This window comes from Mustela nigripes, chromosome 7, assembly GCF_022355385.1.
Source record: "Mustela nigripes isolate SB6536 chromosome 7, MUSNIG.SB6536, whole genome shotgun sequence".
NCBI lineage: Eukaryota > Metazoa > Chordata > Mammalia > Carnivora > Mustelidae > Mustela > Mustela nigripes.
Genome location: NC_081563.1, coordinates 67862829 through 67882114, shown reverse-complemented (window position 1 = coordinate 67882114; position 19286 = coordinate 67862829). Strand labels below are relative to the sequence as shown.

Below are 19286 nucleotides of genomic sequence, written 5' to 3'. Positions count from 1 at the left end.
ACTAAAAAATGACAGAGACTAGATGACAAGGATATGTGTAACTTGTTTAAACCAAACTGTTCATGTTATGTGAGGGAAGAAAAAGGTAATATTACACATCAACAAATACTTTAATCTAATAGGTGATTTGAATATGTATAACTAGGGACGCCTGGGTGGCTCAGTGGGTTAAGACTGCCTTCCACTCAGGTCATGAGCCCAGCATGCTGGGATTGAGCCCCATTTCGGGTTCCCTGTTCAATGGAAAGCCTGCTTCTCCTCCCACTCCCCCTGCTTGTATTCCCTCTCTCACTGTGTGTCTCTCTGTCACATAAATAAGTAAAATCTTAAAAAAAAAAATACATATAACTCAATTAATGTATTGAAAGTGTTCATAGTCCAAAAAGAATGTGTAACTAAGTCTGCCAAAACTAGTGTCTGTGTCTTTTCTTTGAGGAAATGGTGGCCTACCTTGTACTTTGGCATTCTGGGTATTTTTAGTCCAGTTATTTTCAATCTAGTGCATTTTGCTAAGAAACTAACCTTAGGGTAGGTGTGTTAAAACTAAGTTTTACAATTAAGAGGGATACTTAAAAAAAAAAAAAAGGATGTCAAACTCAAACTATCTGTGAGACAAAATGAGTCATGTAGATGAACAAGGAGGCAAAGAGAAAGATTTAATGAGAAGCCAGAGAGTGACTCAGGAAGGGAGAAGCCAATGCACAGCATGCTAGTCAACTGACAGACACAGGGCAATAATGAGGACCAGTTCCAGGATCTTCCCACCGATCAAGAGAAAATGAAATCTTTTCTTAGGGTTCTTCCCCTAATGTTGGCAAATAATTCAAATTTTGAAAGATACTGAATGTTGACTATGCATTAGTCTGTGACCGACACTCAAAAGCAGTATGTAATTTGAACATTTCCTATTTCAAGTATTAATATTTACTGTGTTGGGAATTGCTACATAAATGGGTATTACAGCTTTAACAGGGAACGTGCTGTACAAATACATCACCTTTTCAAACGTCCAATGCTTAGAACCTCTGATTAAACCAGCTATAATTTCTGCAACACATCGCTGGGTGCTTTCATGTGAATCTGCAACCAAACGTTCTAAATGGGGCTTCAGAATTGGCAGAAACGCATCATCGAAATTTCTGAATATGCCCTATATACACACATATAAAAAAGAAAGTTCTTCAGTACTCAAATTACTATCATCTCCATTATAATTCTAAAATGCTTGTGTTCATTTACATTACTACTGTGCTCACAAAACCCCAAGAGTTCTACACTTTAGAAATGCTTTAACATTGTCTGTAAGTTAAAATAAAAATACTGTTTTATCACAGTAAAATATAATCAATGAAATCACAATTAATAATCTTTCTGACCTTAAAATTTCACACACCTCAAAAAACTCAAATGCATAGTCTTGTTGGATTTTCTTCTATTGCTAATTATAAATATTAAGAGGTAAATATGAAAAAGCTTCTTTTACTTGGAGTGCCTGGGTGGTGTAGTGGGTTAAGCCTCTGCCTTTGGCTCAGGTCATGATCTCAGGGTCCTGGGATCAAGCACTGGGCTCTCTGCTCAGCAGGGAGCCTGCTTCCCCTCTCTCCCTGACTGCCTCTCTGCCTACTTGTGATCTCTCTACCTGTGTCAAAAAAGTAAATAAAATCTTAAAAAAAAAAAAAAAAGCTTCTTTTTCTTAAAAACTCCTAGATCTTAAGCTAAGATCAATCTGATTGGCATAACTTTCACAGCCATTTTAGATGGAGACAACAGATAACCAAACATAAACTTTGACTTTAAAACTTATGCACCAACAAACTGATAGTAAGCTTTATGAAGAGGAATATTAAATAACATATTTACCTTAAAGAGGCAAAAACGGCGAGGATTAAACTTATCTTTTCCTTTTCTGTCTTCTAAAGATAGAAAAGTAATTAACTGTTCAACAAATTTAGGATCAGAAAAATGATCAAATATAATCTGTTCAGCCTATAAAGTTAAAAAAAAAACATTCAGGGTTTAAGATCTATTTAAAAACATGATTCTGAAACATCAAAATTCAACTGTGAAGTTTTGATTATCAACATTAGGCTGTTACAAGAATTTTTACTTCTCATAGAGGCTTTTGACAACCAAAATTTCTCCTAAAAATGCTAAATCCATAACAGTTAAAAGTTTTCCTTCAGATCTTCAAGTTTGAATTCCCTTTCTCAAACTGAATTAAAACCCACAAACAGTCTGCTTGAAGATGGTACATAATGACAGTACCATTGTGCCATCTGGTGTATAACTGAGGAAAATATTTTAAACTGTAAACCTCAACAAATTATTTCTATATTTATAAAACATCAAAAGTTAAAAGGTAAACTTTATTGAATTAGAAAATAAGTGCTAGGGATACCTGGCTGGTTCAGTCAGTACAGCATTTGATTTTTGATCTCAGGGTCATGAGTTCAAGGCCCACATACAGCATAGAGCTTACTTTAAAGTTAATACACACATAAATAAAATAAAAAGCTATGTTACTAAGTTTACTGAGAAGACACTAAAAGTCCTTAATTTTTAAAATGGTAAAGAAATAAACTTTATTGACAACTAAGGAGTTTTGACTTAAATCTTCAAACATCTGTTTACTGAGTGCTCATCATTTATATGCAATAAAAAACTAAAAGCCAACAGCAGCAACAAGCAACAAAACCCAATCTCTGCCCTCAAGAAGCTTGTTACCATACAGAATGCATATGAGAAACATGTTAATCACTATATAATGCAGGACCCAGGAAAAGTGGGCCAGTACATGAGCAATCTTAAAAACAAAGACTTGTGCCAACTGGACCAAACAGAATTCAGGGGATGGGCAGATAAATGGGGTGGAGAAAGGGAGTACACATTTACCAGTATTTACCCCAGTGCTATCCTGAAATACACTGACTGGGGGAAAAAACCATGAACTCCGTTTGAAATAAATCAGAGGCCAAAAGTAAGATGCATGTGAACCATGATTAAGTGTTTACAGATAGCGAAAATGGAATGCTTACCTCTGTCAAATCCTCCCTGCTTCTGCCAAGCTTAGGCTGCTCTTCCACACCAGCGTAAACAACCATATTCCTACAAAGAGTTTATATTTGTAATATATATAGAAAAAAAAAAACAAAACACAGGAGAGCTTCATGGAGAAAGCATTAGAAGGCACTTTTAATGAATTCTAATTAGATGCTGTGTCCTAGTGACGTAAGTGATTGGAGTCAACAGTGAGACAAGCAAGCATTTCTCTGGGCTGATGTAGGCACAGGTAATACTGATAGGTAAGCGTATAATTTAGAGCAGCTATTCACAAACTCCTTAAATGTGTAATGGTGGAAATAAGAAGTCTAAGGGTTTCAGTAGAAATACAAAGAATGAGGTAAGACTGAGGTGTAGCCCTGGTAGGAACAGAAGAAAAAGAGGAAGAAGAAGAAGAAAAAAGCTAGAGTTTGTGTGTTTTTGGTGGCAGGGTCCTCCACATCTGCTTTGAGTGTCCCTGAACCTCTCCACAAATCCAAAATGATAAAACAAATTACATCAAAGATAAGCTATTTAATAGGAAGGTTTGGGCAATTTGCAACTTACTGAGGCCAGGTGTAATATCCCCAGTGAGTTTTTTCCACAAAGCAGCTTGACTCCCATTCTTTTTTGGTTCTTGGTATACTTTTGCTATCATAATGCAACCAACGATTATCAGGCCTATCCCCAGCAAGAATTTGGGTAGGTTTAGAATATCCACCTTAAGGAAAAGACAATTACATTTGATAAACTTAAAAATATGCATGCAATAATTGCTCTCAACTTTCAATCAATAGTACTGGTTTGACTTTGTCTTTATAACAAGTTAATCAAAATCTGTTCAAGGCAAGACCGCATATGTATGATTTCTTTTGAGCTATTTAAGAATACCAGCCACTGCTGAGATTGCCATCTAGAAAAGAAACACGAAAAGTACATGTGTCAACAATGTAAAATTCTTGAATGGGATAATTATTTGGGGCAAAAAACAAAATCAAGTATGATCCACACATTATTCCTTTCACCAAAATTAAAAAGATTAATTTTGTTAAAACTCTTAAGATTTGAATTAACTTCAGGCTTTTAAAGAGCTCAAAGAACTCCCATATATTCTTAACCCAGAAGCCCCAAACTTTAACATTTTAATATGTACTTTGACATTCTTTCTACATAATGTACATTTTTTGGGAACCATTAAACATTCATTTAATATGGGAACTACAAATGTGTCCCAGTGAGGATAAAGCAGGATTAGGGGCACGTGAGTGGCTCAGTTGGTTAAGCATCTGACTCTTGATTTTGGCTCAGGTCACGATCTCAGGGTTGTGAGACCAACAGAGCCTGGGATGCAGTTCTGCACCAGGTGTGGAGCCTGCTTGAGATTCCCCTCTCTAAAAAGGCAAATAAGATTAGTGGTAGGGCATATAATGAAAGGCTTTCCCACATTTTGTTAACACCATTTTATAGTGTTCCCAAATAAAAATTGTGTTTCATAGCTATACTCCCCTCCCAAAGGGAGTATGAGGTGGGGGTGGACTGAAAATAGCTGTTTGAGTATCACAGAAGTTATCAGAGATAAAAAATGTGGAAGCCGGAGGAATAAAAATGACACCCCCCCAATCAAGTTAGTTCATTATTTTTTCTGACCACTATTCTGATTAGATTACTATTCAGAAAATCTGATAACACAATAAGGTATAAAGAAGAAAATTAACCTTGCCTCTAAACCTACACCCAGAGAGAAACACTTAACATACTGATGTATTAATGATAAAGGTCTCTGGTAATTATTGTGAATTTTAAGTCTCTGCAAGTCAGTCTGATTAATAACTACTGTAATTGCTTGGTTGGTAAGATAAGTAGAAGACATGTTTGTGGAGAGTGTGCAAAAGGTACATATATTATAAAGACACAGTCCCTCTTTTTAATTTATATTTTTAGTAATCTCTACACCTAATGTGGAGTTTGAACACACACCTGCAAGACCAAGAGTTGCGTGCTCTTCCTACTAAGCCAGTCAGGTGTCTCAGAGTTCATCTAGTTGTATAAATACTTGTTATCACTAGTTTTCACTGAGTCAATTATTTTTCCTCATAATATTCATGCTTTGTGTGCTGAGATCTTTCTGTACTTCTAAACTTGTATAGAAAAATATTGGAGCTCCAGAACTATAAATTTATACATTTCAAAGAAGCTTTCCAAGTTTGACTGAGAAGCATAGTAATCACATTTGGTAGTACTTACTCATTTCATAGGGGCTGATGGTCAACTTTTTGTGGGTTCTTTTGAGTTGTTTAAGAATACCAGCCACTGCCGAGATTGCCATCTAGAAAAGAATCACATAAAGTACATATGTCAACAACGTAAAATTCTTGAATGGCTGTTGCCTGCCTTGAACAAAGCAGAAGCTGGATTCTACTTCTTTTAAAAGCAGATTAACTACCTCACCTGTTGACATTTGTCGGCATAGCCATGTGAGTGCTAAATCTAATTTGGAACAAGTCATTTCAAGTTCTTACTTTCATCCAAGCTAGTCTGCCTAGAAACTTTGATCCTTTATTCTGCTCATTCTTCAAATCTCAGCCTAGAATCTTAAAGGTCTTTCTCTAATGCACCAGGCTAGGTCAGCCCCATCTTGCACCCCACCTCTAATACTTTGTGAATAAAACCCAAAAGTTGTATCCTCACGTATCTTTCCCTTCCTGTAATACTTCATAGCTGTCATTAATTTTTCAAAGTCAGGATTTCCCATGAATCTATAAACTTGCTCCCTGCTGTATCCCCAGTGTTGAAATGCACAGTGCCTGAACATGTCCTCATATACCGGTTGCTGAATTATTATTATCTCTGAACCAACAAGTGATAGATTCTGAATCAACACACTTCAAGGCACTTATTAAATGTATCCTCTGAAAACTTTAAAGGCTTCAGGTGGGTAAAAATTCTTGAACTCAAGACTGTAGGTACAATAAAGTATCTACCTTTCGAACTACAATTGCATCATGGTTGAGATTCTCAACAAAAAAACGTATGGCACGAAGAGGTAGCACTCGGTCATCTCTCAAAAGTAGAGACAAAAGCCCAATGCCTATATGTTCGAATTTCCAAGGCCTGAAAAGAGGAGGGAGAAAAAAAAAAATCACAAAACATATCACTCATAAAACAACTTTTAGAAGAAAACTGTATTTGAAATATTATAAGTTTTCTAAGAATTAATATAGGTTTACTGATGAGCACCACTCTTACCATTGGCCCAAAAGTTTACCTCTCATTCTTCTCAACTCGTGAATCAGACAATAATTTTTTGAGATACAGCCATTCATGGCTTTCAGGTATTTAAGTAAGTATTTAAGGTAAAAGCTTTGAGAACTTTTAAAAACTTGCACTTACAGATTTCTCTGCTCCACACCATCTAATAAAGTGTTTACCAAATTTTCATAGTTCCTTAAAAAAAAAAACAACAGACAATAAAAACAAACACTTTAGGTGAGGTATTGTTTTAATACAGTAGTTAAGATGATCACCAAATAATGTAATAGAAATTCAAATTCTAGTCAAATTCACTCCCCTCTTAATGCATCATCACCAGACTATAAAAGGCCTGGTGAGAACCAAGCCAGAGTGAGAGCAGACTGGTGAAGAGAGATGTGAGAAAAAGAACATGAAGGGCAGAGAGAAAACAAAAAAACTGCTAGGTACACTGAGCACCTCAACTGGCCCCAAGCAGAGGCTCCCTAGCTTGATTTTGTTTATGCCTTATGAATATGCTTATTATTTTTTTCCTAACATGTCTATAGAAGTAATCAACTTAAGACCACTTCTAACTAATTGAGTACTACTCACAGATTAAATCTGTGATTTAATCTAGATTAACTAGATTAATTAACCTAGACATGTTAGGAAAAAACCAGTAAGTATATTCACAAGGCAAAGAGAAAAGCAAGCTAGGAAGGCTCCTGCTTGAGCGCTATCACTGAAGCATGGAATTGCTTGGGTTCCAAAAACCTAAAACCAGTTGTTGTTGTCAGTCTTCTTTTTTTTTTCAAGATTTTATTTATTTATTTGAGAAGAGAGACACATACACAGGGAACAGAGAGAGCACACGCGCAGGGTGCTAAGGGCAGAGGGAAAGGAAGAAGCAGACTCCCCGCTGAGCAGTGAGTCTCACTAGGAGCTCGATCCCTGCACCCTGGGATCATGGCTTGAGCTGACAGCAGATTTTTAACTAACTGAGCCAGGTGCCCCTAAAACCAGTTTTGTTAAGACAAGTTTTAAGATGGGAGTATTCCACTTTTGTAGCTGAAAGTGACAATCCAGGACCTTCACAATAATGATCTCCTAACATTTTGTATTTTTTCAGAATCAACGTGTAAATTTCACGAGGTAAATATGGCACATCTATATCTCAGAGATATTCAAAACCTGTTACCCATAATGCTATCTATCTTGAGAAGCAGGCATCCATAATTACCTTAGTGCATCAGCATTCTTTTCTTGTTGGCGTTTAAGTCCTTCTTTAATTTCTTCTGCACTAAGCATTGTCTGGTTGGAGGAGGGGTTTTTTGATTGTTGAAGTAATTCTGCTATTTCAACACAGGACTTTGGAATCTTACAAAAAAAGAAAAGAGAGGACACAAAATGAAGTACTGACACATGCCAGAACATGGAGAAATCTTTACAACGTTATGTTGCGTGAAAGGAGCCAGATATAAAGACCACTTATTACGTGATTCCATGTATATGAAATGTCCATAATAGGCAAATTCACAGATAAGGGAAATAGATTCGTGGTCTCCAGGGTCTCGGAATGCTGGGGGAATGGGAGTCACTGTCCCCAGTACAGGCTTTCTTTCCGAGCTACGGTTGCAGAGTCCAGGGCATATACTATTGTGAATATACAATATACTATTGTGTTATGTAAGGGTGAAATTTTTGTCAAGTGAATTATGAGCTCATTAAAAAAAAAACCTTTAGTTAAAAACATTAAAAAAATTTTTTTTTTTTTAAAGTAATCTTTACACCCAATATGGGGCTCAAACTCACAACCTTAAGTTCAAGAGTCACATGCTCTCAGCCAGGCTCCCCACCAAAAACCTTAAAAAAAAATTTTTTTATTCACTTATGTAAGAGAGTGAGCGAGCAAGCATGATAGAGACAGAATCTGAGTGGGGGTGGGGGAGAGTACAGAGGGAGAGAGAAAAGCAGACTCCCCACTAAGCAGGGAGCCCAGCGTGAGGCTCAATCCCAGGACCAAAACCTGGGCAAAGGAAGACACTTAACAGAATGTGCCACCCAGGCACCCCCCAAAAATCTTTTTTAAAGAAAGCATAATCTGGGGGTGCCTGGGTGGCTCAGTGGGTTAAGCCTCTGCTTTCGGCTCAGGTCATGATCCCAGGGTCCTGGGATCAAGTCCCACATCGGACTCTCTGCTCAGCAGGGAGCCTGCTTCCCCCTCTCTCTCTTCCTGCCTCTCTGCCTACTTGTGGTCTCTGTCAAATAAATAAATAAAATCTTTAAAAAAAAGAAAGAAAGAAAGGAAGAAAGCATAATCTGGGGCACCTGTCAGGCTAGCCAAAAAGCATGTGACTCTTGATCTTGGTTGGGGTTGGGAGTTTGAGCCCCACTTTGGATGTAGAGATTACTTAATAAAAATCTAAAAACAAACAAACAAAAGCATTATCTAATGACATTTGTAAATAGCAGGACTGTGTTTTATAGAAAAGGAATATATTTAAAGCAGTGATTTTAAAACCAAAGGATGGGTGTCAAACACAATTACCATAGAGAGGAGGGCAATTCACTCACACCACCACCACTTTCATCCATCCTGTTGTGACCGATGTGGACATACACATCTGCCACATTTCCCCAAACAAGGATCACTGACACAGGTATTCTTCACTTTCTCATTTGTCGAATCATCCAATTTTAATTTTTGTCACTATAAATTATGAGCCTTATGGTCAAACTTTTATGACTTTGGCTAGTAAGACTGACCTCCTAAAATATAATCAACTCTTTGAAAAATGAGGCCATGGATATATAGATAATCATGGTAAATGCAACACTGTAATAGCCCTTTGTTGCTTCTTAGTAGAAAACAACCCAGCTCTCTCTGGCCATGCTCCAAATTCAGTGATTACTAAAGTACAAATATTAAACAGAAAGCTAATACTAATTTCCACTAAAATTTGAATTAAAAAAAAAAAATGGTTTTGCTCACTGAGAAATCCAAGCCAATTGTTTCATACTGCCGATGAATCTTTTCTGCAAGATCATCAAACAGTCTCACGATTGATGGCTTTTCCAGGGACATCGCTTTGCTAAGTCCAGAAGAAACAATTGCTGGCCACGTCTGTACAATACAGTCCCAGTCATGAAGGTTTGCCAAACATACACCACTGTGATTTCCAAGGAGACAATACAAGGCACCCTGCAGGTAAAAATAATTAATGTAGGAGATAAGAGCCACTGTATTATTATAGCCAATTCACTTACATCTTTTTACATGTACTAAACACAGATTCTTTAAGTGCTTGATACTGGTTAGTAAAATAGGCTCACACATTTAACAGGTTACTTTCAGAAACTTGAACTTGATATTTACTGTCATCCAGTAATATTTGCCCTTAGTGATCTAATGAAGAGTTAGCTCAAAGAGCAGCTATGAATACAATAATATAGAAATTTAAGGCTGTTGTTTTTAAGGATACAGCTTCCATTCCAATTCTCTTCTACTACAATTGTTAATACAAAGGCCACAAACATTTGCCACTTTTAGCATCTTAGGGGCATCTGCGATAATTTCTAAAATCTGATTGTGTTCTTAAGTTTTCCTTAAACTAGCTAACTTAACTACACTGTATGCTTTTTACTCATAAAGGCTCAATTAATCAGAACGACACCCCATTTTAATGAAAAGAGCTATTATGTTATTTTTTAAACATTCACCATAACTCAATTCTGATCTGGCTTATTACCCACTGTGTGCTCTACTCCTATTTACAGGTTCTCATAAGATCACTGGTAACTTCGATTTTACTAACCTAACAGACGTTTTTAATTTTGATCTTACTTGTCCATTTAAACCATTCCCAACATGGTCAACAACATACTACCCTAAGAGTCAGACATTCCACAACACTCTTGAATTATACATCTACATTGGAGGCCAGCAAATTTTTTCTATAAAGGGTCAAATAGTAAATAGTTGGCCATATGGTCTCTGTTCCAACTCCTTATCAACGATCTTGTAGCATGAAAGCAGCCATAGACCAAGTACAGAAAGGAATGGACATGGCTGTGTTCTGACACAACTTCATTTACTAAAGCAAGCAACCGAGTCCAAGCTATAGTTTTACCGGTCTTATGAGACAGCTTCCAAGAACATGTTTAGTTGTCATCTTAACTCTCTCCAGAAATCAAGTGATACTGCTAAGTCTCCTTTCTTTCAGGGAATGATCTCTCCTTGGCTTCTGTTAACTCCTCATATCTTGATATCTTTCTGATCTTTCCCTACTTGGTTACTTCTTCATGGGGTCCTAATGGAGTTTTCTCAACACTTGCCTCCTGGTCCTCTTTCTCCTCTTACTCTCCTCCTAGGCTCTCTTACCAGTGCCCAAAGATTTCAGTTATCATCAATACACACTGAAATGGTGTGCTGAGTGAAATGGTATCTAACTACCTACTTGACATCCTCTCTTAGTTTATAGGAAATACTTCATATATTACTTACCCAAACAAATTCATCATCTATTCTCCCTTTTCTCTCCCTCTGATGTACCCAATAACCAGCTGTACAATCCAGAACCTTAATAATTTTGATACCTCCTTTTTTCAGTTCCTTCATACTCAACCACCAAATCTCATCAATTCTCCCTCCTAAATCACTTTCAATCAATCCACTTCTATCTGATAGTAAAAGCATTATGTTTCACCTATACTCTCCTACACCCCTGTGAGATATACTGTTTTCCTTATCTTATTCATCTCCTTCCTTCTCTGCTCTACTCATACAAGCTCTCATTCAGTTTTTTTTTTTAAACAGAGAGAGATCATAAGTAGGCAGAGAGGCAGGCAGAGAGAGAAGGGAAGCAGGCTCCCTGCTGGGCAGAGAGCCCGATGTGGGGGCTCGATCCCAGGACCCTGAGATCATGACCTGAGCCAAAGGCAGAGGCTTAACCCACTGAGCCACCCAGGCGCCCCCACAAGCTCTCATTCAGTTGCTCAAACTTCTACATTTCTCCCTGTCTCAGGCCCTCCAACATGCTGTTCACATTACTCTAAACCTTTTGGTCCTGCAGCCCCCCCCACTCCTACAGGCCAGCTAGGCTCTTTATCCACTGGTGCTCAACTCAAACTGCAGCCTACATTTTCTCCCCATCATAACGTCAATCATAAACATAGGAAGAGTGAATAATAGGGAGGAAAAAAGACTATGTTTAAAGGTGTAGGACAGTGATGTCTTCAATTTGTTTTGAAATACCTAAAAAAATGATATGGATGTAGATAAATACATCCAAATGTATTTATTTGTATGTACAAATATATTAAAATATTAAATACAGAATCTGAGTGGTAGACATATTGATATTTACTGTATAAGTCTTTCAACTGTGTATCTGAAAATTTTCATAATTAGAAAAACAAAACAAAACAAAAGACCCAACAAAGAACCCTATACCTTGAATTGCTGTTGTGTGACATCTTGTCTATCAGGCCGTAAGAACTCCAAAACCAAGGGAATGATATCTCTGCAACAGAAGTTATACGCACCCAAGGCAGCAAAAAATGTTTGCTGAGCCTTATTTCTGACCTGAAGAAAGTATTATTAACAAAGAACTTTTATTATATAGTAGACAACAAAAAGTTTCTAAAGAAATTACCAAAAATAAATAAATGATTATCTTTTTACCAAAAGGAAAAGCATATTACCACCAACTACATCCATGGTTTAGATTACAGAAGTTCAAATATTTTTGATAAAGGAGAGACTGAACAGAACTGATATGCATTTGTCCTGTAACATAATCAGCAGACTATTTAGCTTTCTATTCTAAATAACGTTTGACGAGAAGAGTTAGATTTTCTCTTGTATTTATGCAAAGAAAATCAAAGACTTTCTAAAACACAGAACTTTTACCTTTTCAATGCAAACCGTAAGTAGAGCCCGTATGTTTTGAACCCAAACAAAAGATTCAGTATAAGATTATAACCCATGAACTAAATTGTAATGAATAATAACCAAAAATAGTAAAAGTAACCCCCTGTACGTATTTCAAACCTTTTAGGTGAAATCTTTGAGTTAGAGACTGTGTCCTAACTTAACATTATTTATTAAAGACAGAATAATTGGCTATTCATGAATTTTGCTTTCCCAGTTCTCTGTGCTTAAAGAGATCGTCTCTTGGTCCTTTGCTTCCTTAAAGGATGGACCCCATAATTCATATGGTAGCAGGTTGCTGAAACCCAACCATAACATCTAGAAAGAATCATACAGCCTTCACAGACTGGCTTTCACAATATGATCTGATTAAGTTGTAGCAACACTGCACTTGTGCTATCTATCAACTCTGCATTTTTAAAAAAAGATTTTATTTATTTATTTGACAGAGAGAGAGAGACAAAGAGAGAGGGAACACAAGCAGGGGGGTGAACAGAGGGAGAAGCAGGCTTCCTGCCGAGCAGGGAGCCTGATGCGGGCTCCATTCCAGGACCCTGGGATCATGACCAAAGGCAGCCCTTTAATGACTGAGCAACCAAGGTGCCCCTATCATCTTTACATTAAAAAAAAACAAACTTGAGGGACACCTGGGTGGTTCAGTTGGTTAAGCAGCTGCCTTCGGCTCAGGTCATGATCCCAGCGTCCTGGGATCGAGTCCCACATCAGGCTCCTTGCTCAGCAGGGAGCCTGCTTCTCCCTCAGCCTCTGCCTGCCATTCTGTCTGCCTGTGCTCGCTCTCTCTCCCTCTCTCTCTGATAAATAAATAAAATCTTAAAAAAAAAAAAAACCAAACTTGAGAAGGAACAAAAACCAGTAAAAATAAACATTGTTTTTAAATGACTACTAAAATTAGCTTGAAAATATGTGTAATTTGACGGGGCGCCTGGGTGGCTCAGTGGGTTAAAGCCTCTGCTTTCGGCTCAGGTCATGATCCCAGGGTCCTGGGATCGAGCCCCGCATCGGGCTCTCTGCTCAGCAGGGACCCTGCTTCCTCCTCTCTCTCTGCCTGCCTCTCTGCCTACTTGTGATCTCTGTCTGTCAAATAAATAAATAAAATCTTAAAAAAAAAAAAAAAAGAAAATATGTGTAATTTGAAAAGTGCATTCTATGCCAATAAATAATAATAATAATAATCACTATTATTATTATTATTTTAAGTAGATTCCATGCAAAGCTTGAACTCATGACTCCAAGATCAAGACCTGAGGTGAAATCAAGAGTTGGACGCTCAACCAAATGAGCCACCCAGGCACCCCTCCAATAAATTATTTAAACTTCCTTGTATTTGAAATGGGGCTATTTAGATTGCATTGTAGTAAAACGGGGAAGTGGAGCTGGGGAGGGGTGCAGAGGGGATGTGACTTACCTGACTGTATGAACTTGTAGATAAACGAAGAAGATCTCGGATCATATCTTGATGTACCCGTTTGTATTCACAACCCTCAACAGTCAGTGTTCGTAGCTACAAAAAGAAAACAAGGTAAAAATCAAATCTCTAAGTTTTTACTGAAAAGTTCATTTAACTATGATGTAACACAAATAATTACATATTCATCTGGAAAACTGTCATTTAAAAAAGTCATCATGATTTTAAAGAGATTTACCTCATGCTGTAACATGACTCTGTCAATCAGTAGGGCTCTGATATGTTGTTTTTTCCCATGGAGCTAAAAAACAAAGTAGAAAACAAAGACACTCAACATTGTTCCTAATTGACCGCACCCATGGGTTCCCCTGAATCCTTACTGACAAATTTTTACTGAACTGTAGAGGTTCACACTGGACTGGTGAGTACTGGTGGTATTTCATTTATTCTAAAGTGAAGAGGCTTACGTTAAAAGATACTATTTCATTTAATTTTATGGCAAATAGTAGAAGTAGCCCTTTAAAGAGCTCAACCAACACTGTGTTTTCCTCTGGTAATTTACCAATGGATCTATGCACGGGAGAGGAACTGAGCTGGTCCTTTTTCAGTCAAATACCAAAAGTACAAAAAGAGACAACTAAGAAAATTGCTTGACTCTGTTATATTTATAAATAGCCTTTCCAGGTAACTGTGTATGTTTACTGTAGAATATATACCTTTTACTTTTCTAAAAATTATCTTTAATGGTCTCGCCTTCCACCTAATCTTCTACCCGGTTACTGAAGGCAGATACCTGGAACTGAGACTGCTCCTCTTTCACACCTTTATCTCACTAGCCATCAAGTCTCTACAAAATCTTCTTTTTCAAAACATCTTATTTCCATCCCAACACCGGTGACTTGATTCAGGTTGTGTTTTTCCATCTAGACTATTGTGATAGTTTAACTACCCTCCCCTGCTTCCAGTCTCAAACTCCTACTGCTGTTTTCTTCCTCAGCGGTGACAGAGCTTTTCAAAAGTCACTGAATATTCAATAAGCCAATATTCATATCAGATATACTTCAGAACCTGTAATGACTCCTCTATGCTGAATATAAAACTGAAGAACTTTCTGGGGATAAAAAAAAAAACAACCTGTGGGCGTCTGGCTGGCTCTTGATCTTAGGGTCATTGAGTTCCAGCCCCACATGGGGTTAGAGATTCCTTAAATAAACAAATGAACTTTAAAAAAAAAAAAAAAACTATAAATGACCCAGTTGTCACCTGCTGTTTCTGCCCAATAGCCACTGTTCCCTGCCATGTTTGTATGTCTCCCTGCCCTTTTACCTGCCATTCCCTTTAAAATATGCAGTGACCCTTCCTAAACTGACTCAGCTTCCAAAAGCTTCCTAAAGAACACTTGCTATCAACATCAAATGGCTGGCATAAGTATTCTTCTTCGATGCTCCTGAGAATACTATACTCCATAGAGGTACCAACGTCTCTTGGACACAAAGATAACGTTAAGAGATAATTTTTCAAGATCTCCATAGAGTGAGATGCTTTAAATCCACACGCGTGGACAACTCTTCCTATCTTTTATTCCCCCAAGTTCTTAGGCGGCAGCCTGCCACTTTACCACACTCCAAATTCCCAATGAGAGTTCAGACACTGTCCTGGAATGGAAACTCACAGAAGAGTTTGTAGGAGTAAACATTTTCCCAGCATTCTTTTGATTATACCGTGATATAATATTTGAAAATCTATTTTACTTACAGGGAAACTTCCTCTGTATGCTGAATAATCCTTAAATCAAATGACTATTTCAGTACTAAACACATTTAAAAAAATTAATTCAGAGTTTTTTAGGTGAAAATACTGACCCGGTTTTCCATTGATTTCTTTACTAGGTTAAAGCTTTTCCAACGGGAGTCAAATTCATGTTTGTGAGATCCTTGGAACTGCAAGAGGTCTCCAATAATCTGTTTCAAAGAATATCAAATTATATATTTACAAGCCATCATGTCAAAACTAGTCACATTAATAATCATGTAACTATTAAAGGACAATTGTACCTTTATGATAAGAAACAAAGACTTAGTATCATCTTCTGAATTGTTAAGTATGTGGTCTACAATAGAAAAAAATGGATTTTGGTTAAAATACTAAATACTTTGAGTTACTACAGGACTCTAGATAGTTAAGAATCTCTTAGTTAAGGGAAAAAAAGCTGCTCTATTTAGAATTTAAACAAAGTTGAGTAAAAGCACATATGCTATAAAATTCCCAAATATTTATTAGTAAAAATAAGTTAAATCATATATGTACTCACTAAGAAGTTTCCTTATGACCCTAGCAATTGCTTCTCGGTGGTTCTCTCTGGATAGATCTATTTTTTTAAAAAAGAGAAAAGGCATTTTAGACACACTGAATGCTCCCAGCTGTTGAAGCTTACTTACATCAACAGTTTATATATAAATAAACCATGTAGGGGCACCTGGGTGGCTCAGTCATTAAACGTCTGCCTTCAGCTCAGGGTCCTGGGATCCAGCCCCATATTAGGCTCCCTGCTCGGTGGGAAGCCTGCTTCTCCCTCTCCCACTCCCCCTGCTTGTGTTCCCTCTCTCACTGTGTCTCTCTTTCCGAAATAAATAAATAAAATCTTAAAAAAAAAAGAAAAAGAATATATCATGTATCCAGGAAAAAACCAAGTAGGTCTGCCTTAATCATAGCTGGATTAGTTTCCAGGTATGATAGAGTAATTTTTAAAACCTTCACATTTACAAAGACCTGCTTATAAAACTTTCTTGGCAGGCAAGGAAGAGGGAGAAAAAAAAAACTTTGCCAAAATTTCAAAGGTTCTATTCACTAATTAGAGATCTTAAGTGCACAGGATTCTTTAATTGGTTATGGGTGACCCAAACAAGCCAACAAAAGTTATACCTTAGCAATTTATCTATGCAGTTAATTCTACTGTTAATCCAACAATAAGGAAATATACTAAGTTTCTATTAATGTTAGATTCAGAACATTAAGTTAACACAATGTTTTACATATTTATATGAAATTTAATTCACTATGACAGGAAGACACAAAGATAAAGGTTATAATATTTTCACATTCACATCAAGTATAATGTGTCAGTTCTAAAACAATTCTAAACATAAATGAACATGATGATATATGAAAATCTGTCTCTGTACACAGAAAGCATCCAAATATTAATTTACCTGATCCAATTTCTATCTTTTCTTGGCTATTCTTTTTTTTTTTTTTTTTTTTAATTTATTTGACACACACACAAAGAGAAATCACAAGTAGGCAGAGAGGCAGGCAGAAAGAGAGGGGGAAGGAGGCTCTCTGCGGAGCAGAGAGCCCGACGTGGGACTCGATCCCAGGACCCTGAGATCAGGACCTGAGCTGAAGGCAGAGGCTTAACCCACTGAGCCACCCAGGCACCTTTTATATTCTTTATATAAATAACTTTCCGATTTCTCCAAGGAAAGCAAAGATAGCTATGGTGTATTAATTAATATTCATTTTATATATGAAAAAGAGACTAGGGAAATTCTAACTACATATTACTTACTCCATTTTAACTCTTTTTAAAAAAGTTACTTAAATTCAAAAAATTATTCAAATTCATTAGTAAACTTATTTAAATTCATTATTTAAATTCATAATATATAGTATATTATTAGTTTCAGAGGTGAAGTTCAGTAATTCACCAGCTGTATATAACACCCAGTGCTCATTAGACCCGGTGCCCTTCTTAACGTCCATCACTCAATTACTCCATCCCCCCATCACCCACCCTCCTCTAATAGCCCTCTTTGTTCCCTATAATTAAGAGTCTCTTATAGTTTGTTTCCCTTTCTGATGTTGTTTTATTTTGTTTTTCCCTCCCTTCCCCATAATCCTCTGCTTTGTTTCTTAAATTCCACTTATGAGTGAAATCATATAATTCCTCTCTTGAGTCGTTTTGCTTAGCGTAATACCCTCTCGTTCCATCCACATCATTGCAAATGGCAGGACTCCATTATTTTGTGGCTGAGTAATATTCCAGTGTGTGTCTTCCTTATTCATTCATCTGATGGACATCTTGACTCCTTCCCCATTTTGGTTATCATGGACATTGCTGCTCTACACACTGGGGTGCAGGTGCCCCTTCAGATCACTACATTTGTATCTTCGGGGTAAATACCTAGTAGTACAATTGCTGGGTCGTATATTCAACTTTTTTTTTTTTTAAGATTTTATCTATTTACTTGACAGAGAGAGACAAAGCGAGAGAAGGAACACAAGCAGGGCGAGTTCGAGAGGGAGAAGCAGGCTTCCCACCGAGCAGGGAGCCTGATGTGGGGCACGATCCCAGGACTCTGGGATGCTTAATGACTGAGCCACCCAGGTGCACCCCCCCTTTTTAAAGATTTTATTTATTTATTTGACAAACAGAGATCACAAGTAGTCAGAGAGGCAGGCAGAGAGAGAGGAGGAAGCAGGCTCCCTGCTGAGCAGAGAGCCCAATGCAGAGCTCGATCCCAGGACCCTGGGATCATGACCTGAGCTGAAGGCAGAGGCTTTAACCCACTTAGACACCCAGGTGCCCCAGGAGCCCCTAATTTTAACTTTTTGAAGAATCATACTGTTTTCCAGAGTGGCTGTATTAACTTTTTAAAATTCCTTATTTTAAATTCAATTTAGTTGATATATACTATATCATTAGTTACCGGAGTAGAATTTAATGACTCAGGAGCCTGTGGGGCTGTGGGTTAGGCCTTTGCCTTTGGCTCAGGTGGTGATCTCCGGACCTGGGATAGAACACCCATCGGGCTCTCTGCTCAGTGGGGAGCCTGCTTCTCCCTCTCTCTCTGCCTCTGCCCACCTCTCTACCTACTTGTGATCTCTCTAATAAAAAACATCTTAAAAAAAAAATTTTAGTGACTCATCAGTTGTATATCACATCCAGCACTCATATAATGAAATGCCCTCCTTAATGCCCATCACCCAATTACCCCTTCTCCCCACCTCCCACCCCTCCAGCAACCCTCAGTTTGTTTCCTGGAGTTCAGGGTCTCTTATGATTTGCCTCCCTCTCTTATTTTCATCTTATTTTATTTTATTTTCCCTTCCCCTATGTTAATCTATTTTGTTTCTTAAATTCCATGTATGAGTGAAATCATATGGTATTTATCTTTTTCTGACCATTTTAACCCTTATAGAGTAACTGACAAAAACTGTCCATATAAGATTTACTCAGATTATAATTTACATACCATATTCAAGTCCAGTATACAACTTTGTCTCTTCCAAGGACACCATACTTGGTACCCTGTATAAAAACAAGAGTGCTTGCATTTATTAATAATATCAAAAAGAAAGATTAAAGGGAAGTGTCATTGCTAGAATGTTTAAATCAAAACAAAGATGATGTTCTTTTAACAAACAGATTTCTCATCTTCAGTACTTCAACTCCCTACTCTGTCCTTCTGAAGATTAATGTTATGTTTCAGTAAGGACAGTATTGTTCATCTTAAAGAAAATGTTAATTAAATTTAATGACTTTATGGGGGAAAATTCACCAGCCAAATAAACATAATAATGATGTTCAATATTCAAGTGTAAAAGCTTAAATCTGATGATAAATTCTTATACACATTTATACAAAGAAAAGTCAGT

At 37.2% G+C, this 19286-nt stretch overlaps 1 protein-coding gene across 1 annotated transcript in view; it reads right to left on the bottom strand.

Annotated features, from left to right (window-relative positions):
- The window catches only part of PSME4 (proteasome activator subunit 4), a 113006-nt gene that overhangs the window by 25416 nt on the left and 68304 nt on the right, over positions 1-19286 (bottom strand). The window contains exons 21-36 of the mRNA XM_059406076.1: positions 18884-18939; positions 15940-15996; positions 15683-15738; positions 15491-15589; positions 13867-13929; positions 13629-13724; positions 11723-11854; positions 9263-9472; positions 7511-7647; positions 6430-6483; positions 6021-6150; positions 5284-5365; positions 3607-3760; positions 3036-3105; positions 1861-1986; positions 998-1150 (exon numbers count right to left, since the gene is read on the bottom strand). Of these exons, the coding sequence (XP_059262059.1) occupies positions 998-1150; positions 1861-1986; positions 3036-3105; positions 3607-3760; positions 5284-5365; positions 6021-6150; positions 6430-6483; positions 7511-7647; positions 9263-9472; positions 11723-11854; positions 13629-13724; positions 13867-13929; positions 15491-15589; positions 15683-15738; positions 15940-15996; positions 18884-18939 (1675 nt within the window). The remainder of the gene's footprint in view (positions 1-997; positions 1151-1860; positions 1987-3035; positions 3106-3606; positions 3761-5283; positions 5366-6020; positions 6151-6429; positions 6484-7510; positions 7648-9262; positions 9473-11722; positions 11855-13628; positions 13725-13866; positions 13930-15490; positions 15590-15682; positions 15739-15939; positions 15997-18883; positions 18940-19286) is intronic.